General features: G+C 37.6%; 1 protein-coding gene across 4 annotated transcripts in view; it reads left to right on the top strand.

Moving 5' to 3' along the window:
• The window catches only part of NOX4 (NADPH oxidase 4), a 169,353-nt gene that overhangs the window by 105,470 nt on the left and 40,321 nt on the right, over positions 1–23,562 (top strand). For all 4 annotated transcript variants that reach the window (XM_004763564.3, XM_045071523.1, XM_045071521.1 and 1 more), the window contains one exon: positions 6,771–6,852. In XM_004763564.3, the coding sequence (XP_004763621.1) occupies positions 6,771–6,852 (82 nt within the window). The remainder of the gene's footprint in view (positions 1–6,770; positions 6,853–23,562) is intronic.

Here is a 23,562-nt window from a genome sequence, read left to right as displayed (position 1 = left end):
GAGTCAAGGGGAGGTGGGTAGAAAATGACTAAATAGGTGAGAAAGAAGAATTTTTTTTGGAATGAGTGGTTTTCATTAAAAAAAGGAGAAAGAATGGGAAATTGAATAGAGAGAGGGAAAACAGGAAAGAAAAGAGAAATGAAATACCTGCCTATCTTTCCTAACTTAAGCATACAGGTTGGAGACCATTGGGATATAAAAACTGCTTTGTGGTAGAGAAGTTGAGGTAGGCATCAATGGAAGGAGCATAAGAGAGAGTATAACATGTTTGTGGACACTTAAATCATACTCTCTCTTCATTCCTTCCCGCCTTCCCATGTATTAATGATTGGTTTCTGAGCAGTAATATGAAGTTAGAATTATTATTAGATTATAGTTAGATTAACAATTAATAATTAGATTATTAATAGATGAATTATGAGAATTATTATTATTTTTTGATGAATGGCCAATCCGTAACTTGACATTATGTAGAGATTGGGCTGCCTGGATAGATCCTGGGTACTGTCAAGATCATTTCTTTTTTCATAACACTGATCCCCTACTGGATCTTCTGTGTATTTATATGTTAAATTATCATCATTATGCATAGTTTTCATACAATAATGAGTAACTTGTGAAATAGATGCCTATTCACCAACAGATTTGAGCATTTTCATGTGTTCAGAGAAATCGTTATGGCCTCCAAGGTATGTGGCAGATCTTGACAAACATGTTGTTCAGGGTATATGTTCAACTTTTTGGGCACAAAGTAAGATAAATTTCGCATTTACTTTTTTATTAATCATCCTGTATTTTAGCTCAGAAACACTTACTGTATTTCATAAGAAAGGACAAAATAAGAGTGTCCAGGCTGCTCTGGACACTTCACGGTACTATATAATTTTATATATAACTTTCATATCAACCTAAATTATGATTTCCTACTGACACTATTCCCAGAAGGCTTGATGGCCGCGTGTATCTCCTGGACTGCAGCACGGGGCCTAGTGCAGCTGGCTAGCGTGCCATGGGGCCTGTAGGGTATTTATCTAGTTCTGCCACTCCAAGCCTGGACTGAACCATGTTACTTGTCCCGAAGTATATGTGTGTCTGAGAGCACTTCATTTTAACAATGGCCAATTGTACTCATAACGAAGGTATTAGTTATGTTACTTCTGTAAAGGGCTGAAGAAGAAATTGATTTATTCTGGCTTAACCACAAGCACATGCATCTCGCCCGTAGTTGCGGAGAACATAGCAGAAGCTCTAAGTGGAAAGTGGGGGTCTAGCAAGCCCATGTGCTGCAGGTTGGGCTCACCAGAAACTGAGTCTGAGAAGTAATTTATGAATTTGAAATGTTTATTAGGGATCAACACCCCCGAAGGGAGAAGGAAGGATGTGGGATTGGGTTGAGCTTCCTCAACAGTTGAATCACCATGCAGAGTCTACAAGCCTTAGCCAAACTGGTGGGAAGCTCTGAAGAAAGTATTGCCCATCTGTAATATTGCCTCTGTAAAGCTAAAATACCCCTGCCTTGTTCAGCTGCTGGCTACTAGCTGTTCTGGGAAAGTCATTTCTGTCCCTTGCATCTGAGGTGGGCCCTGATGGAAGTGACAGCCGGAGGCTACCTGCTGACTGGACTCATCACAACAGGATGACAGGCATGTCACCGAAGCAGAATAAGGGGGTAGGGGGGGTCCTCTTTATCAACCGTAGTCCCCTAGTGTATTTCATTAGTAACATTCAATTTGAAAATAAGATTCTGAGATGAATACTAAATTGAACAGAATGCTAGCAAGCATGAACCAGCACTGTCCCATGCAAACCAAGACATATAGCGACCCTGCTACCCTCCCCATCAGTGGCTTTTGCAAGATTCCCATTCTGTCCTAAAGCATATGTTCTTGAAGGGATTCAGAGTTGAAAGGTGGCTCCAAGATCACTGAACTCATTTGTCAAATGAGAAAAGGAATTAAGATCAGAGGCAGAAGGAGGTGGAAAACCTCAGGCTTTCTGACAACCAATTTGGTACCTTTTCTATTATACCCTGTTGCTTCTAAGTATTGCAGACTCTGTAGTAAAGAGAGATTCATTCTATGGTACACCCTATATCATGCAGACTCACTTATAACACTGCCTGTCTTACGAGATAATTTCAGTTTTTCTTGTAAAATAATAGAAATATTATAGTGTAATCATTTACAGATTTTGCTTAAAGACTAAGGGCATGGGGATGATGCCTATTTCCTTAGAACCCTTCTCTTATAATTTCGAATACTGTGCTACATGATGCTAGTTATTTTTAGAGCTAAATTTAAGTCTCCAATGAGTCTGTTTAATACCCCTTAAGGATTTTGTCTTAATGCTTTTTGAAGAAAGAAATTAAAACTGGCAAATCAAGTGTCATATGAGCATTAAAAGAAAGAGGAGAAAGTTTGTATCTAATAATAAAAATCCCAATAACTTCTTACCAGGTTTTTTTTAGAGCAGCATTATCACTCTTTAGAGATGTTTCATTTAGTTTTCTTTCCTGCCTATGATAATGTAATACTTAAAGTAGGTAAAACATTCATTTCCATAGTGAAGACTATGGAGAAGCAAAGGTAAGGAAAGGAAATTACTTGGAAAGAAACAGTGATTTAGAGTTGGTAAAAATCTCCACGGAGTTCCTTCAGCAAGCAACAGCTGTTTCTTGGGTTCTTACTGAAGAGCCCCATTAAGTGGCTATGATCACATCTTTAGATGCAAAGAACTTTTGTACTACAGAAGGAAGGCATCATTTTTTATTTTATTTTCTGCCCTTATTTAACTTCCTTCTTTTTTTATAGTGATAGGAAGAAGATTTTATTGTCTTCTCATCTCAGAAACGTATTTGCATACAGGTTTTTTTGTTGTTATGCAAATTTCTATAGCATCTGTTACATTCTGCATTTGGGGGAGGACTACAAAGTGGCCATTTTTCACAAAGGGGAAGATGAAGAATTGAGTCACAGTAAATATACAAAGAAGTCTGAATTCGAATTGGAAAGATTATTTTGTTTTTCTCATCTTTGATTTTAAATGATTAAGTGTATTGTCTCACAGTTGATTGTCCAGAGTCCCAGTTAGTGTAATCACGTGTAGTATGCTGTCCAGCTCTGATAGCCTCACAATCTTCGTTGATTGAACAGGAGAAATGGAGAGTGGGTGAAAGTCTACAAAAGCTTATTTTAATTAAGATATATCCCCGACTGGTAGACAATCATGTTCAGACATTATCTCATCATTAGTCAACTCATCAAAATATCACTTTTCAGAAAATCCCCTGGTTCTTTTCAGTGGCTTTAATGAAATTATTCTAAGAACCCAGTGAAAGGATTGAGATCCAGTGTTCATATAATTGCCATTTTCCTAAGAAATTGACTTGGGGCCTCCTGAGAAAGCAGATCATCTGGTGTGACATTTGCAGCAAGAGAAGAAGTAGTGTTTTAAAAATTCTGCTGCTTAACAGAGGAAACACCAGTTTATTTCAGTCTTTTTTCCCAGCATCAGATAAACAATGAGATGCTAATTAATTAGTTGATAGGCAGAAATCTGGGAGACTAAGCAATTTTTCATTTATTCGGATTTTTCTAAGGATACTTTTCCATGTATATTTTTATTCTCATAAAAAAATAAACAATCATTATACCTGAAGGACATAATTTTAAGCAGCTCTTTTCTTTTTATATGTATGAACTTTTTTTTTAACATTCATGGTTGCTAGTGAAGAATCTTCATGTTTGCTTAGTGTTGCTTGCATTTAGGATATCAGATTAAAGGATGCTTCAAATGTAAGAATATTCATTATAAATGTTACAGTTTGGGTGGATTTGCAAGTGATTTCTCATAAGCTACTTTTGGTGCGCGTGCATGTGCGCACGTGTGTGTATTTTAAATCCTATCAATATAATGTTATCTTCAGAGATTGTCTTCCAAATTTACAATCAAATATTTTTTGTGATGATAGAAACAGGGAAAAGCCTCCAGCTATATTATGTTATGGTTGTTCGAATTAAGAATTCTGATTTTTTTTTTTTTTTGCATTTCCATCACTTTGGGAATCTATCAGTAAAACTTTAATTTATATTGTTAGCACCCCAGGATATATTGTATTCAATGTAGCTGTTTGATTGTACCATTCTTTCTTTTCTTGATGTGAAAGTTCATGTTTGTGGCTGTGTTTTGTCTCTGTTTTCCAAGATTTGTTTAGGAAAGGGATAAATGGAGGGGAGAGGGAGAAAAGGAGAAACATTACAAATTGCTCATTTAATGAAATGCTACATAAATTGGGACATGTCCTGAAAGACAAGTGTTACATCAGAAGAATTTACTGGTCATTTCATTGACATAAACATTCTCAGCATAAATTAATTTTTAAGATATTAACTCAAAGAGTAAGTATACTTAAAAGAGAAAAAGAAAACATGCTTTCTTCTATCTGTGGACTGTAAAGTACAAGCACTTCTCTTAGGGTCTTCTCAGGTCCTCCCTAAATGTACGGTAGGTAAGAATGTCAGAGTGCTGAGAGCAAGCAGCAGAGAGTCAGTTAGACATCGACTCAATGTTGTAATAAATGTGGAGATAAATCACCATCCTGCTTCTCAGCACCCTTTGTAACCACTGTGTTCACCAGCGTTCAACATCTGGCTATTCAGGAACTGGGAAGTGGCGATGGTCATCAACTGTGAATTTTCAGTATTTCGTGGAAATTGTGTGCCTTCATTTAGTGATGGATTTACTGCAGCTTGGAGCTTTGGCTTTGCACTCTCTTTCAGCCTGAGAACCTGTCAAGGCTGGAGCTCCAGTACCCTTATTTTTCATGGTTGATAGATGAACAGTTGTGTTTTTCTGAAAGGCGTTAAGATTAACCTTAGAAATTTCCTTTATGCAGTAAAAATAGAAATATTATTTCAACTAATATTTATCAAGCATCTTAATAGGTATCAGATAATGTTCCATATCTGGGTGATGTAATACCCATCTACTTGAAGGAGACGGAGAGGTGGATAGACAATTATATCTAACAATAAAAAATACAATCTGGAACATTCTTTGAGAGTGTAAGCATGAAGTATACTAGGAATACACACAGTAGGGCCATCTATTCCAGATTTTGGAGGAGGAGGAAAAGAAAGAGGAGGGATCAAGGAAACCTTCCCATAGGGATGACTAGAGGTAATGAGTACCTAGTTCTGGAAACACGGGACCAGCATCAGGGTGATAGACTATGCTCTGCGATGCAGATAATTATGCAGTACAGCTATTTCTAAAGTAGAACTGAGGATTCTTCCTGCGTCCACATTCCTCTTTTTCCTTTCTTCCCCCATTTCCTTTCACCCCTCTCTCCTTTCCTACCTTCTTCTCTCTTCTCTCCTTCTGCTTCTTCTTCCTCTCTCTCCTTCCTTCATTTTGAGCTTAATAAGCACAGGATCTTGTTAGTCAAAGTTTTGGTTCGTGGGTTAATGTCATCATTGGACAATCCCTGAGCCTTATTCATTTACTCTTTTATAATGCTATAGATATATTTCTTTTTTTTTTTTAAAGATTTTATTTATTTACTTTTTACAGAGAGAAATCACAAGTAGATGGAGAGGCAGGCAGAGAGAGAGAGAGAGAGAGGAAAGCAGGCTCCCTGCTGAGCAGAGAGCCCGATGCGGGGCTCGATCCCAGGACCATGAGATCATGACCTGAGCCGAAGGCAGTGGCTTAACCCACTGAGCCACCCAGGCGTCCCAGATATATTTCATATATATAACTAAATTTTATATATTTAGCATAGTTGTGAAATATTAACAATGATGACCTACCTTTTGCTTTTCTCCTATTTCATCTTCTTACCCCTTCTAAAAGGTAACTATTATCCTGGATTATGTATATTATGCTTTTTTCACACTGGTTTGCTTTGTTTTATACATGACATTTCTAAATGATACATTGCTTCGTTACTTTTTAAGTTAACAAATGATATTTTTCTTTATATAATCTACTTGGATTTTTTCCACTCCCCAGTTTACTATGTTTTTATTTGTGACTGATTTCATTCAATTCCACTTCAATTAATATCCCATTGTGTATATGTGCAGCAAATTGTCCATTCTCCTGTAGATAGACAATTACAACACTTTATGTTGTAATGAAAGTGCTTTGAATATTCTTTTACTTGCTGCCTAAGACGTTATGTGAAAGTCTCTGCAGAGTATATACCCAGGAATGAAAATATTGGCTCATAGGGTACACTGAGGTTAAACTTAGAAGATAATCACAAGTTGTTTTCCAAAGCTATGTACCGACTTGCAGTCTCACCAGATTGATATGAGAGCTTACGTTGATGCATATCTTCTCTAACACTTGGTCTTGTGAGATTCGTTTCTGTCCATCAAACGCAACATAATCTACAAATGCTATCTAATATATGTGGCTTTGATTAGCATTTTCCACGTTACTGTTCAGATTGAACATCTCTTAGGTATATTTGTTGATCATGACTATTTCCTCTCATCTTTCAATTTTAAGATTTTATTAGTCTATACTAACGAATACTTTTTATTTTTGTACTGACAGTTGTTGTAATATCTTAATCTAAAAAGATACAGTCATTAGCGTGAAACAGACATGACAGTACTATACAAAATGGTGGGCACATTTCTAATAAAAGATATGCATTCAAAATAATAGAGAAGTCAAAACAATAGATAATAGTTACATTTTGAAATTATTTTCATGACTTTTATTTTTTCACAACTTGATGTTTATTTTTCTTTTGACAGAACGGTTTCGAGATTTACTACTTCCACCATCTAATCAAGACTCTGAGATTCTGCCCTTCATTCAATCTAGAAAGTATCCCAAGTAAGCACTAGGAGTTCACTGGATATTGGGTGGAGTCGGCGCAGTGACAGGGGAGGCTTGGGGGGACAAAAACAAAATAGTTTCTTTCTAAGGATTTCTGAAAAAGCTAAAATACTCCAACCTACTTAAAGAGGGCATCTCCTGCACTGTAATATCTCAGGCTCTTCACAGCTGGGTCAGAGAAAAGAGCCTTGCCTGCACTACAGCCCAGCTGTGAGTAGGAGTATTTGCAGAGGGCGAACTGTAAGTTACCTGCACTGGTGTCTGATCATGCCTCTTTTTGCTTGATTCTCTATCAACAGCGACAGGTATTTTGTGGGTGATCCCTCATCTGGTGTCCTGGTTGCTAGCCTTTGAATGCAAGGATTCATTCATATTGTAATGAGTAGTTTTCAGATAACCGCCTGTTAGATACAATTTTAGTAATTTCTCTATATTCTTCTTTACTATCTTGAAGATTACGGGAAGTGAAATCTCCTGGCCCTTTCTTATGTGGGGCAGAACTGTTCTTCTCTTAAATGCCACAAGTGTACTTCTTGGTTGAAGGCATATGCCTTCATCTTCCCAGAGAATCAGCAAGTATGTTTTTTATTAGGCATCTTATTCCTGAAAAGCTGATAGATGCCCATATCTTGATCCTTCCTGTACAAGCTTGGAGTGCCCTCTACTTCATGGTTGTCTTACTCTATTTGCTAGCTAGTCTACAACAAGCTGAGGAAGGAATAAACTGATTTCTGATATAGAAAAGGAAGGTCAGCAACTTGAAGAATTAGAGCTTGGTTTATACATATTTCATCAAAACCAATCACTATGCTAAAGTAAATCTTTGATTGACTTGGTAGTTTATTCAAGTATCCACTGAAGCATCCATTCAATTTTAGAATAATTTTTTCCCTAAAACTTAGCTTTGATAATATTGACTTACCTCTGATAACAAAAATACAGGATCTGAATTATCTGGTCATTATCTTTGATATTAATCCTGATTTAATATCTAGCAATAATCTTCAAGTTCCCTCACAGGGACTCTCCTGAGGGACATACGAAACCTGGACAACGTTCTGTGCATATATTACTTTTCATGACAGGGAGCATGGAGGAGTCTGAAGGGATTGACACATCTCTATCAGTATTTTTGCCCTCTGCTGCTGTTTGCAGAGGGTAGTGATGCCTGATCTTCTGACTCTTGCACTTATTATCCACCTCACATATTTGCTTGAAGAGGGGAACCATAGCTGTTTCTCAGATTATCCAGTGGCAAACTGTTTCCCGCTATTTCCCTAGGTTTCCTTAGCTTTATGTTCTCAACACGTATCCCTCTTGCTCTTAGGTTGCTTTTCCCATAGTGATGTTCCAATATTGTTCTGATATTTAACAGAGATACCATGAGACAATCCTTTGTCAGTGTCTACTCCTTAGGGTAGTTTTTGTGTTTGTTTTGTTTTTGTGGGGGGATCTGTGGACTAAAAGAATAAAAGTTGTCCACTGATGCCACATACACCATATTGGGGCGAGTAGGAGTGCAGACTGCTTCACAAGCCGTGCTTTGTGACTCAGGTCACCTAACCCTCTGTGCCTCAGTCTTCACCTCTGTGGAAGGGGAGAAATAGTAAGACCTACCACCAAGGGGTGTTATGTAGATTAAATCAACTAATAAACAAAAAGATATTTAGAACTTAGCTGGACTCGTAGCGATACTTCATATGTAGCAGCAAGTGTTGCTACTCATTTAAAATTACATATAGCATTAACTAGATCTGCATGTTTCCAAACAGGTTAGTGAAGTCGACTATTCATTGATCTTGAAGGATAGGTCTTATGTCAGGATACCTTTATCACTCTTCCCTTAATAATATTTTGGGAAGAACTATTTATTTAATATTTCTAGATTATGGCTAGTTGCTGATGCGAGGCACTGCTTTGGTGACCACTTAACATCATTATGAGACTGGGAGTGGTGTATAAACAATGAATTTTGGAAAACTGAAAAGAAATAAAATAAAATAAAATGAAAAAAATCATTATGAGTTTCAGTTTTCCAAATTACCCAATGAAAGCATGCTAATAAAGAAAGCTTTAATTAAGAAGTCTGAATAATATTTATATAACTAGAATATATTTATTTAAATATATAACATTGAATAATACATAATATTTATATAAAAATTCTGGATTAAATACAATTGGTATGTTTTATATTTATATAAAATATAGTTTATATAAAATATAATGTATATAATATATAATATTTATATAAAAATTCTGGATTAAATACAGTGGCTTATTTAGGTTATAGAATATTAAAAATTTGCATCCTCCCATTGTCCATATAACATCTAGTTTGGGGGTAGGATTTTAGGAGGTGCTGATGAACAGAGAAAGGGTAATAGTTCTATTTATGCTGTGCCTAAGGAGTGTTAAACTGGTCCAAGGAAAAGCATAGGAGCAAAAACTCTGGGCGTGTAAATAATGGCCATGTAAAGAAAGCTGGGGTAAAAGAAGAGACAGTTGTATTAAGAGCCAGTTGATAAATATAAGAGGGCAGGGATCTGTATGTCTAGACCTTATTTAAACTATTTTGTGATTATTCATGATTTTCCATATTCTCATTTAGTCTCATTTGTATTCACTCTTAAATATACTATCATTTATTCATTACTGAGGATGGTTATAAGTCAAGGAATTTGCCATTTCATGACATGCAAAAATTTCTGGAAAGCTGGAAATTTAGTCAGACCCTTAGTGTTTGTTGTTCTCGTTCACAGTGTCATACACCTATTTATATGGAGATTATTCTCCTTCCCTTTTCTGCTTGTTTTACTGACTCACTGAATATAGACCCTATTAGGGAGAGATGTTTTAAGAGTTAAAATATGGTTTGAGAAGCAGCTTGTTTGCCCTGTGTTATCTCGTGTCACAGGGTGATGTGTATAGAGCACGGTATAGCTGGCCTTCTGTAAGTCAGACTCTGCCCTGGTTCATATGAGTTGGTGAGTGGACAGTGGTTATTGGATTGAGCATAGGATCTCTAGTCAGGATATTGTCCCTATAATCTTAAGCAATTGGTTATCAAAAGACATATAATAGATACTAAAAAAGGGAAATTTTTGTATTTTACTTAGTAGAGAAATAATCATGGAGAAGAGAACTGACCAGTTCTTGAAGTGTGTGTGTGTTTTATGGAAAGCCATTAAAAAAAAAAAAAAAAAGTTCTCTGCTGGGAAACATTGTTCTGTTCATTCATCGCATTCTTACATTTGTGATCTTGCATTTGACCCTTTGCCAAAGCCTGGCACATCCATTCTCATCAGATGTATGTGAAGACATTGCCTCATGAAAGTTCTTGTAGCATGAATAGGTGTGACCATTGTCAGAAACAAGCGAATGAAAAGAAGAAAAGGAATATATACTTAATACAAAAGAAATGTTGTTGATTCATAGGTTAGAGGCAAGAAATGGAGATAATGAAACTTGCTTTGTTGCTCATGTCTTAGCTGGTGTCACTGTTAACTCTGAGGCATTTGGGTTTATAACATATTTAAACCAGAGGGTAGCTATCAATATTCTTAGGTTAGACAGTGACAGTATTCTTAGAAGACAGTGTGTCTTGCAGTCTTGGTAATTCAGGGAAAGGTTCATTTTCCCTTGGATATTCTTATCCTTGCAGCTTGGAGACATGGAATGGTTGAAGACATTTGGCATAATTTTGTGAACAAATGACTTGCAACCATTTTAGCAGTTACACCAGCAAAACATGATTCAATGCCTCTGGAAGTTTCACCATATTATGTATAAAAATATTGTGAAAATGTAGGCATAACATGTGGTATAGCTTTATTTGGTTCTCATGAAGATCAAGTACTAAATGCTTAATCTCAGTACTCTTTAGAGAAAGGTACATTATTTAGGATCAAGTTCAGAGTATTCCTTTTGACCTGGTTTGCCACCAGAGGATAACCTTGATTATTTAGACAATAAAAGCAATGCCTCAACCCATTCGTTTCTAATGGACTGCTTAAAAATGGCTTCAAGTGGTGATATCAGGTGATTAAATGCAAAGCCTCAGAAGACATTTCTAGATTTCATCTATTCTCCAACTTGTCTTCCTTTCTCTTTCCAAAGAAAATTTTGGGTTCCTCTTCTTGCAGAGGCCTCCTTTCCCTCTTTAGTAATTTCTGTTCTGTCTGTATGTGTGTAATGTATTTGTCACTGGAGCTAAGTTACTCCTATTCATAATAAAAACACTTAGCACTTAACACTTTCTACATTGCCATGATCGTGTTATGTGCTCTATAGGTATTATTTAACCTTTGCTATTTACCTAATGAGGTAGGTTAGGTAGTACTATATCCCCAACTTTACAGATTTTATATATTAGAGGATTTAAATGGGTTAAGTGACTTAACCAAAGTCATATGGAAGAGCTGGTTCCCAAATTCAAGGTCTGCTTGGCCCCCAAATTATACCCAGTTATACTATACTGCCTCTCATCCTTTCATCTATTTTTCCATTAGTCCATTCATCAAATATTTATTGAACAATTACTGTGCACTAGAACCTGTCACAATTACTGAGGATTACAAAAATAATGAGGACAAAACATATGACTTTGAGGAACCTAGAATCTGTTGGGGGGGGGAGCAGAATCAGACTCTAATGGAGAAATTAATTATAGCAATGTGATAAGACCTATAGTTATAGAGAAATGCACTACACTCAATGGGAAAAGAGAAGACAAAGTGTCTTCCAGTCTTGGTAATTCATGGAAAGTTTCATTTTTCCCTTGGAGTGAAATCTGGACAAATGCTATGGAACCAGAAGAAGAGGCTTTTTAGATGGAACCAAGAGTACAGCAGAATATAGAGCCGTGAAGTGGGCTGTTCATTGACAGATCACCTGCGGGTGTTCCAGTTGAAAAACCTTTGTGTGTGTGTGTGTGTGTGTGTGTGTGTGCGTGCGTGCATGTGTGTGTGTGCACATGTACACATGCGTGTGTATGTGCAAATGTTCATACATATACACACACTGAAGGGCTGGTATATAAGGAGAATCGAGAGCAGGGACCACTCCAAGAAGGACGTAGCTTGCCATTTAAAGGAATTTGGATTCTGTGGTGAAGGCAGTGGACCGTCATGAAAGAACTTTAAGCAAAGGAGCAAAAATCATTGTATTTGCCTTTTCCTAGTTTTATCATGGAGCCAGAGAGGGCCACGTGGCACTGCATGGGGCTGGCACACTAGCTGGTTGGCAGTTTCATACTCAGGAAGGCAGTGAGAAAGAATTGATTCCATAGTGATAATAACAGAGAAAAGCAGGTAGATATCTGAGGATTTTAGGAGGCACATGACAAGAATGTTATGATTACCTGGCAAAGGGCAGGAAGATGAAAAGGAGAGGGGAGTGACAGAGGAAAGGAAAGAGTTCAAAGAAGGTGTTCAAACTTTTTCATTTGGATCACATTCTGTATCAGCAGTCCCAGGGTCTCTATTTCAAATGGAGGTAACAATAGTGCTATAGTAAAAGCTCTTGCTTACAATTGCTTTTACTCTCACATACGATTCTTCTGACACCAGATATGGGGTGTAGTTTTTCACACACCAACCAATTCCTCAATACCAGCTGGGTGTCTTATAATTCAATCCAATTCTGAGTTTGGGCAGACCCCAGAGGTTAAGGGCTCATTCCCATTACACCCCCATTTCCAAATGCCAGTCGCAGGTAGCAGGTCTCCAGTTGACCCACAATTTCTGTCCAAATTGGCTACAAATCAGAAATCCCCACAACCTCATCCTTGGATTCAATCATTTGCTAGAACAGCTTTTGGAACTCAGACATACTTTATGAATTTACCGTGTAGTAAAGAATGTGATGAACGGAATAGATGACATGAACAACCAGATGAAGACTCTTGAATGCAGGAACTTCTGTAACCATGGAGTAGGGGTGTGCCACCCATCTGGCCTGTAGATGTGTTCACCAACCTCGAAGTTCTCTGAACCTCCATACCATTGGGGTTTATATGGAAGTTTCATCAGAGAAGCATGATTGATTATTAACTTCATTTCCAGCTCCTCTTCCCTCTCCAGAAAATAAAGAGTAGGGCTAAACATTCCAAGATTTTAGTCATGGCCTGGTATTTCTTTCTTTCTTTTTAAAGATTTATTTATTTATTTATTTTGGAGAGAAAGAGAGAGTGCATGCATAAGCGGGAGGGGCAGAGAATCTCAAGCAAAAGGCCCACAGAGCGTGATGGGACTGATCCGATCTCACTACCCTGAGATCGTGACCTGAGCTGAAATCAAGAGTTGGGCGCTTAACCAACTGAGCCACCAGGCACCCCTGGCTTGGTGTTTCTGCCAAGCAGCCCCCATCAATGAGCCTACCAAGAGTCACCTCATTAAAACAAAATAGGTCCCCATCACCCAGAAAATTCCAAGAGATTTAGGAACTCTGTGTCAGATGAGTCTAACCCTCAGGAAACTACAAAGGTCTTAGGAACTCTGTATCAGGAACCAGGGGCAGAGAACAATATGAATATTTCTTATCATTTCACAAGTAGCTTCCCTGTAATGTTGCTTTGAGAAATACACAGTGCCTGGCATAATTCTCCCTTGTTAGACTTTGTGATCATTCAATAAAATGATGGGAAGTACCTGCGTCTTGCAAATGTGAATTCTCACCATCATCCTCATTCTTGGCTCTCTTCTCCCTTTTCTCAAAGCCATGCTTTACCTCAGGGCAAGGGAAAGTTTCTACCACATAGTCTGGCTTACTGTCTTTGGTCCAGTCTAGATCCTGTCGGAAAGGACATGCTGTTCTGCCTGACGCAGGTGGTTCCGTATGGTTTCTACAGTCACAGCTCTGCATCGTGTTCTTCCCAGTATACCTCCAGTTGTAGTATTGCCTTTCATTAAGAGATTAGTTTCTCCTCTTCTCATCCCTAGACTTAGGTTTTCTTTTGTATAGTAGGTGATATTCCAGTACCTGTCTGGAAGAGATCGAATAAGCTAACGTTCTGACGAGAGTGTGGAATGCAGTAATGAGGATTCCCAGTTCTTTCAATATTTGTAAACATAAGCAAGCAAGATGTGAGAATTAAGCTGGTCTCTCAGTAGGTTGTAGGTCCTCACCCCTGGGCTGACATTCACATGTAGAAACCCTGCCGTCAGGACTTGCAAAAGCCAAGTGGATCACCAAAACCTGCAAATACTCCTACAAACACTGAGGTAGTCTTGAACTTGGAAAGACTGGCTCAGACATGTGGTAAGTCAAGAAACTCTGTTAGTGCAAGTCTAGTGAGCAAGCATTAAGGATGCCTCTGTGCTGAGTGAGAGAATAGCTTATCTTGGAGTCAAGTGAGAACTGATTCAAGGATAGGGCCAAGAGGAGCTGGTAGCTGGGAGGCCAGGAACCTGAAATCTCAAAACAGGCTGAGAAAGTGAACACTTTCCAGGGCGTAAGGTAAGCACATGTGATTCTCTACCTTGTGCCTTCGAGAGCCGTCTGCTTTCTTTGTTTTGATCTACCCTCCGTTCCCCACCGTTGCGTATCTCCTCAGAGAGCATTTGTTTTAAGTTTTGGGGTTGTTGTTTATTTGTTTGCTTTGACTCAGAGATTGTCTGTCAGGTGAGAGAGAAAGTGACCTGAAGTTCTTCCTTTGCTACAAAACTTAAAATCCCACCCTAACTTCCTTGCACTGGAACGCCCTCCTTTTGGCATAGGTGATTTCTAGCTCTTCAACAATATTCCCAGCTCTACAAAAGCGATATGTCAGAGTGAAGCCATGATTTCAGAAGCAATTTATGAACTCCTTAGCCGGGGTGAATTTTAAAACAGTTTTATATTTACCAAGTCATAAATTTTAACAATATGTCTGTTTATTGGAATTCCTTGTCAAAGATTTTTTTTTCTTTGCAGACCCTAAATTAATTAATAGCTTCTATTTGTAAAGCCTTGATTGAATAATTCAGAATTTCAAAAAATAAACATCAGTCAAAGTGGTTTTTTTAAACAGGGTTGTTTTTATTTATGCATGAGATTGCATTAAGTAACAGTCATCCATTACCTGCAGAGATTTCTTAACCTTTTCCTGGTAAAGTTTCTTTCCTTAAGTTGTTCCTAAAGTCCAGACAAGGGACACCTGGGTAGGTCAGTGAGTTATCTGCCTTTGACTCAGGTCATGATCTTGGGGTCCTAGGATCAAGCCCCATGTCATTGGGCTCCCTGCTTGGTGAGGGCATCATCTTCTTTTTTTCCCTCTGTCCCTCCTCTGTGCTCGTGCTCTCTTTCTTTCTCACGTATTCTCTCTCTCTCTCTCTCAAATAAGTAAATAAATTTATTTTTTAAAAATTCTAAATTTAAAATAAAGTCCAAAAATAGGGACCACCACCTACCAATCTCACCAAGTCTTAACTCAGATGTTAAGGGCTTACCCTGATCAACACATCAAAATCACCACCTGTACTAGCTCACCCCCCATCCTTCTTATCTGCTCTACCAACAACATAAATGCAGCATGGGATATTGTTAGAAATACAAATTCTCAGACTTCAGCCTAGAATTACTGACTCAGAAAACCTGGGGGTAGGACCCACCACTCTGTGTCTAACAAACCTTCCAGGACATTCTGATACATGCTAACTTTTGAGGACAATTAGCACAAGATAGAAAGATTCTGAAGACCATCTGAGGCTTTTTAACTCCCTCCTACTTCTTGCTGTTTTTAGTGATGTGATTATCTCCGGGAATTGGAGTGGTGTAAAACTGCAACACCATTGTCTCCAGAGAGACAATTCATGACTTCCATCATTTTCCTGAATGAAAGAATAGTTGTTATATGAAAAATGACTCTGACCACTTTTAGCCTGCAGGGGAGGATTTCCAGGACTTCCTTGGCACAGTGTACCCTTTTCAGACTTTATTTGCCTTTCTGTATTATCCCAAACCAGAATAATTTACAACTGACTGACTGATTAGTGTGTGATCACTAAGGAAGTGAGCTTTGGAGTCAGACTCATAAGGAATTGAATGAGTCTTTCCCTTTAACAGAAGTGTGGCATGAGAAAATTACTTAGCATTTTTGGGTTTTAGTTCTCAGTGCAGTAAGGGGCAGATTGTATCTCCTGTGAAAGCTGTTGTGTGGATTAGGAGGGAAGGGGTACAGAGAACAAGTGTAGATTCTGGATTAGGTCAAATGTTCAGTGAAGAGTATCTTTTACAACATCTCATTTTAGGATTTGGAGGTTAGGGTCTAAGATTGTTTTGGATTGCTTTTTTTTTTTCATTGGAAGAATTTTAAAAGTAAAATCAGATAAAGATAAAGAATTTTAAAAGTAAAATCAGATAAAGATAAGAAAGGCAAATAATTTTTCAAAAATGGAAACTTGACATTAGCATTAAGTGGATTTGAATTACAACCCTTTGTTATTGTTAATAGTAATGTCTAAGATTTATCAAATGCTTAGTGTGTCCGGGTACAATGTGAACAGCTTATACTTTGATGAGGGCTTATTTTCCTCATGTGACCAGAAGTACCAAGATACTTGGTGGCTGGGATTTGTTGTCAGCATATCCCATCTGAGGGTTCCCCTCCTTTCCCCTCTCATGGTTGCAAGATGACTCTTTGAGCTTCAGCCACCACATCCTCATCCCAGCCATCCCATCCTTATCCACCCTCGTGAAATGTGTAGGCACGCCGAGTCAGCCTCCCTTGCAAAGATTTTCTCAGAATCTCAACCCAGCACGTCTTACATCTAGTTATCCTAAACATTACTATCACGCCACCCAAAAACTGGGAATGAAAAAAGGAAATGGGATAAACAGTAGACAGTAAGTGGTCTTTACCTTGCCTGAATTACCCCATTTGATCCTTACAATAACTAGTGAGATATGTATTATTTAGATCACCTTCTATTTACAAAGGAGACAGTTGAGGCAGAGAGCGATCAGTAACTTGCTCAAGGTCATGTAGTGCCACCTGCTAAACCCAATGATGTAAACTAGTATGGAGAGCCTACATTCTAATTTACTGTATTATTATATAATAAAAAGATAAAATATTTACCGTATTGTTATACAGTAAAAACATACCAATCTTCCTTAAGTTTTCCATAACTCTTTGAAGTTGCATATTTTCTCCTACTGGGAGTTTAAAACGCAGATTTTTGTTGTTAAAATTTCTGTTCTAAAAGGAATTGCTGTGGAAATTGTGAGAACAGAAAACTTTGCCCTACTAAGAGCATTCTCCCTCATAGGGAATGAAGGGCCCAATGATAGTAGTCTTAAAAACAAATGAACATGTTGAATATATTATATTTTTTCAGTATTTCTTTCAACAAATATTTGTTTGGTGCCTATTAAGTGCCAGCAACTGGAGATAATCATGGGCCAAACTATTTCGACATAGCACCCTGGTTTTCTTAGGTTTTTGAGTTAGTAATAAAACCCAAGCAGGAAATCTGGCAATGCCTAAGCCAGCTGTACTTATAAAATTATGTTTTATTCTTTTAGAGTTTTATTGTTTCCAAAGCACTTCCATGTGTGGTATTTTGTCTGTTAAATCAATTTCTTCTGTCAGTTTTACTTATTAATTATATAGTTTTCCTCTTGTTTATTCCATCCATTACTAATCCATTGATTAGTAAGAATAGAAGCTAGATTGACAGAAGCAGTGATAATTTCATTCTTTCTGAAAATTGTTCCAGTTGGTAAATGTTTTCACAGCTGAAATCAACATTTTGGGGTTCACCTAGGGAAGGGAAAAAGGATGGCAGGGGAAGGTGAGGCAGAATATTGAAATCCATGTACTCACAAAGTATACTAATATGACTTTTAAGTCCCAAAGCCTATGTAACTTAATAGGTTAAGATTTTGTTGATGGTATTCCTGAATTCTTACTTCCTTGGATTTTGTTTTTTAGTTCTATGCCATTGTAGTGGTTTTGTTTTGTTTTTAGAGACTACGGGTGTATGTAATTTGGACATTAGTTGCCTGTCTTCCATTTCAACCACTCTTTTATCTGTTGTTATTTAGTGATTTTTTTTTCTTGCAACAGATAGTCTCTATCTCCTAGAAATGCTGAAGGCATGGACTATGCGTAATTTTATTTGCATTCCTGTTCAGCATATAGTTTGGGGGAATATTCATATTCAAGTAGTAGACATTATCCTCCAGGTCTTGAAATCACTAACCCATCACTTTCAAAAAGGCTCAAAGAAGATAATATTCGCAGAGGACAAGAGGAAAACAGGAAATCCCACTTCTCTATTGACATTGTGGAATTCTCTGGAAAGATAAAGTAGAGCAGTGATTTTCAGACTTTAGTGGGCTTATGAATCACCCAAAATTCTTAGTAAAACACAGATTCTGATTCAATAAATCTGAAGTTGTTCCAAGATTCTGTCTGTCCAACAGGTTCTCAGGTAAAATTGACACTAATGGTCTGAGAACCACATTTTAAATAGAAACGAACCACATCGTCTTAGTCACAGCCTAATGAAGGGCTTTTCATTCCCTTCACAGTCACATTTTGCCACATGTGTTGCCGGGGAAGAAAGACGTGCTCAGCATGCAAAGCAGGAGAGAATAGAGTAGAATAGAGTTTCCCTCCTCATAGCCGTCAGTCTCTGATTACAAAGGAAAATCTGAAAGCATAGCCAGCTGGGTTATAAGTAATTACTAACAGTATATCTATAGTAGTGCCTTGCCTTCAAGTCTGTTTTATCCGAAATCGATGTAACTACAGCTATTTTGCTTTTGCTAGAATTTCCCTCCCATATCTTTATGCCTTAACATTCAATTTCTTTGTATCCTGATATAAAACATGGAATCTTGAATCTCTTTTTTTTTTTTAAAGATTTTATTTATTTTTCAGAGACAGAGGGAGAGAGCGCGAGTGAGCACAGGCAGACAGAGAGGCAGGCAGAGGCAGAGGGAGAAGCAGGCTCCCTGCCGAGCAAGGAGCCCGATGTAGGACTCGATCCCAGGACGCTGGGATCATGACCTGAGCCAAAGGCAGCTGCTTAAGCAACTGAGCCACCCAGGCGTCCTGGAATCTTGAATCTCTTGAAGAGATTTATGACTCTATTTTCTTATTCCAGCCTCACAGTCTTTTCCTTTAAAACCAAAGATTTTGGTCCATTTACACTGAATAACATTCTACAACATTATTTTATTTCTTTGTCCCACTTTTTCTGTTTTATTTTCCCCCGTACCCCTACTTCTATTTTTTTTTTTTTTTTTGTAATTGGCTGTGAAGACAAGAAGACACATACTATGATAGAAGCCATGGTCTATTTCTTAATTGAATTGAGCTCTCTAAACTAATGGAAAAGAAGTGGCAAAACCAAAATATAATGCAAAGGAATTTGGGGTATGAAAGGTTAAAGAAGCTAGAATTAGCCAGCAATTAAGATAAAAGCCTGCTCTACACCTAGCTTTCAGCAGGAAGGTCAGTAGCCATATGGAAAAAAGAGGAAAGACAGGAAAAGGATGGAATGACTTGTCTGAGAAAAAAAAATTATTAAATATTTGGGTGAAGACATATAAGTAGACAGGAAATAAAAGGATTCATTACCGTCTAAATAAACAACAGTTTAAATACAATTTATAAAATAGCACTCTTTGTTGGAAAGGGACATCAAGGTGGCTCCGTTGGTTAAGTGTCTGTCTTCGGCTCAGGTCATGGTCTCAGAGTCCTGGGATAATGTCACAGGTCAGGCTTGCCGCTCAGCAGGGAGTCTGCTTCTCTCTCTCTCTCCCTCTATTGCTCCCCTAATTGTGCTCTCTCTTTCTTTCTCTCTGTCAAATCAATAAATAAAATCTTTAAAAAGAAAGGTTAATTGTGGTTAAAAAAAAAAAGTCTCAACTAAATATCTAAACTCAGTCTTAAAGGGTGTTTATTTTAACGGACTCTATTCCCTCTAAAAGTTTTCAGGGGTAATTTTATTTTCATAAGGGTTACAGCTGTGTTTAAATATATACTGGAGTGGGGTGTGAAATTTGGCTCGATGTTACATTTGAAAATCCAGTAGGGGTTTGGTCATCTTATAATTCATGTTTCCACTTAAGTACTGAACAGTTGAACAGTTTGATAGGTTTTCTTTGATATTATTTGAACTGTTTTTTGCATCTGAATTAAAGTGTTAAGTTGCATACTGGCAGATCAAGTGGACATTAGCCAACACATAAAACAAAATACAAAGGCCAAAAAAGAATTCTCCTTAATTTTCTGTAGGAACTATATTTAATGATGAAGATTCATGTATGTGTGTGTGTGTGTGTGTTGTGTGTGTGTGTGTGTCTGTGTTCCTAAGAGTGAAAAATACATATAACATACTAGATAATAATGTTACTATGGTACAAAATGATATCAAAAAAAAAATCTAAAAATGTTTACTAACGCACTCACACACACAGTTTTTTGTTTGTTTGTTTGTTTAAAGATTTTATTTATTTATTTGACAGAGAGAGATCACAAGTAGACGGAGAGGCAGGCAGAGAGAGAGAGGGAAGCAGACTCCCTGCTGAGCAGAGAGCCCGATGTGGGACTTGATCCCAGGACCCTGAGATCATAACCTGAGCTGAAGGCAGCGGCTTAACCCACTGAGCCACCCAGGTGCCCCCCCCACACAGTTTTTAATGCACCTTTGAGTTGGTAGAAAATGAACGGATGATATTGCTTTGCATCATAAACCATGACACGTTTCTATAGAGACTAACAAGTGAAGGGAGTACTTGAGCTCATATTTGCTCTTACCAACGTATCTATCTATCCCCAAAGTTGAGACCTTGTTTCAGTGGGCTGTAGGCATGCATGGTGGACAAGAGATAAGGCCTGGACCCTGAGAAGTGGGAGAGTGGATCAGAGGACCCCGCAAATGGCCTAAATTCCTCATGTGCTCCATCCTCAGGGGATCAGATAGAGAATAAATATCCTGCCATTCAGGACAAGATAGCAGGGACAATTGCCTTACTTCCCCCTTGGCTCTGAGAAGAATTAAAATAAAAATTCTCTCTTCATATCTAATGTCCATTTGGATTAGAACAGTAAAATCCTAATGTGTATGTAGCCCAATAAACCCATAGACAAAAATTTAGTTTAGAGTGATTCCAGGTTCATGGCACCCTCCTGATGTTTGGAAGAGGAAAACGAAAATCCTCTCTTGGAGGACACGTTGTAATCCCCAAAGGATTCCTCTCTACAAGACACCAAGGAAAATGAGCTCATATTTTAAAAAATGATGAAACAAAATGCCACAAGTACATGTTCGTAGATAGAAATCATATGTCCAAAAAGTATAACACAAATGTTTCATAAATTTAAAGGAATAAAACAGAGCATTAAAATAATGATTAAGGGACAAAGGACAATCAAACTTCTCAGGGCTTTTTGGAAAACGGGCCCATAGAACTTCTCCAAATAAAAGAAACAATATCATAAACTTCGCAGGTTAAATAGCCATAGAGAGAATAAATGAACTGTCACATTGAACTGAAATAATTATTCAAAATGTGGCATAGAGAGATGACGATATGGAAAATAAGAAAGATTGAAGAAATAGAGTGGGTAGGGGGAGGAGTTCTTGCATTCCTTCACATTAGCCTTACATAAGGAAGGGGGAAAAAGAAAGAGTATAGGCTATATCGTATTTGAAGAAAAATAGCTCAAATTCAGAGATCCCAATAAATCCCAAGCAATATAACAAAAATTCACAGTGCGAAACATCATAATTTGCTTACAGAAAACTAAAAGCAGAGACTAACATGTAATAAAAATATAGTCAAGGAAAGAAAGGGGAGGGGAAGAATCAGACAAAGAGGGACAGATAAACAGGACACGATGACACTGTGGTAAGTCACTCACCATAACTGAACTCAGATCTCCAGTTCAAAGGAAAAGGCTGTCGGCCTGGGATAAGAAAAGAAAACAGAGCAATAGGCAATTTTCAAGAGATTGACTAAAAACTGAAAGATAAAGGAAAGCTGATCATAAAGAAGGTGAGAAATATGGCAGAGAAATTCTAACCAAACCAAAATTATTCCCGATAAAATAGACTTTAAGATAAAAATAATTCTAGGCATAAAAGGAGTTACTAATCCTTTAGAAAAGGTCCATTTGATTATTTCTCTGATTGGAAAAATTAAACTCCTATTTAGGGAAGTTTTAGATTGTTTTCTGAACAAAAATGGAATTCGTTTTGGTGGTAGACATAAGCCACTTATTAGATGTTTGGCCTCAAGAAATGTTTAAACTTCCAGAACCTCACTTTCTTAATCAATGAAGTCAAATAATATCATCTAACTCTGATTTAATAATGACAAATAATTCATCTAAAGCATTTAGCACTGTGCCAACCACATAGCTCTATAGTTGTCCAGATAGGCAAGGAAAAGGCTGATAGTTGTACATTGTAGCATCTTCCCATAAATAAAAAGATTAGGCCTATAAATTTATTTTGGTCAGAAAAATAATACTTGGGCTGTCTAGTTTAATTCAAAGATAGCTATTCCCTATAGAAACCTCACTGCTCCCAAGGCTTGTTGTCCTCTGAAACTTCATTAAAAGTAACATCTTTGATGTCAACCCAGAGAGAAGATGTGGAGGAATATCCATTTTTGCCATGTTTTGCTGACACAGGATTGCTCTGAGATCAAATCAGAAATTCATACAGATGTGTTTTTTGATCTTTAAATCAATAAAGATAACCATAAAGACAACCATAAAATTGCTCAAGGTTCTTACCTACCTAATGACTATTAAGAAAAAAATATTTACTTCATTTTATCTTTGCCTACTGGTCTTCTCCTCCAGTGCTTACAGCTAATAATCCCAAGATCTTTTATGTCTTAGGCTAGTACATCATATCCTATGATTATTCTTTAAAAATATATTTATTGAGAAAAGACTCTTCTCTTATAACATGACATTTTTAATTTCTAAGAAACTTACATTTATCAAAATGTAATTGGACAGTAGTTTTATGGTGACAGGAAGTCAGGGATGGAGAATTACAAAATTGTAACTTTGAAGCTGTTCATTCTATCCTACCCATCCCAATCCTTGCTGGAATCATTGTAATGAAAGTTTTGTTTTTGTTTTTGTTTTGTTTTGTTTTTTAAAGTTGTGCATGCACAGCTATAAAACCTAAATACCGCTGAGGAGATCTAACATTTCAGCCCATGTAGCTTTTGCTGAGGTCAATGGCTTCCTCTTCCTCTCACTGAAAGACTATCATTGGCAAAGTGTCGATACACGTTCTTTCCACTTCTATCACCTGTAGGGTGGATTGCATGGCTGCTCAGACAGAGCAGCTGTGGAGCAATGGTGTGCTTCCTTTCCAGCAGTAGCGTTAGTTCCAGATTATTCTCACATTTGACCAGTGGCTGTCATGAAAGCACAACTTATTTCTTTCTGACTGGAACGATATTTTTAGATCTGTGACTGAGATGCACAGCCTGGGAGGTTCTCTCTGTCGACAGAACCCTGGTCTGTCTCTCCTCACGTTTTCCTCTACCTCATCCTCTTCCTCCTCATTTTGGACATAGGGAGCTTCAGACCTGTCATGGTACCTCTCGTGGCCCCAGGGTCTTCACTTGTTAAATGGGGATAGTTATACTGTAACCACCTCATACAGTGTTAAGATTATGACTAATAATATGTAAAAAACACAAATCATTGTGTATACAGATATATATATGTGAATATATTAT

Source organism: Mustela putorius, unplaced genomic scaffold (genome assembly GCF_011764305.1).
Source record: "Mustela putorius furo isolate JIRA1106 unplaced genomic scaffold, ASM1176430v1.1 tig00003987_pilon_pilon_pilon, whole genome shotgun sequence".
NCBI lineage: Eukaryota > Metazoa > Chordata > Mammalia > Carnivora > Mustelidae > Mustela > Mustela putorius.
The sequence above is the reverse complement of the archived record's forward strand: the minus strand, read 5'-3'. Positions and strand labels throughout refer to the sequence as shown.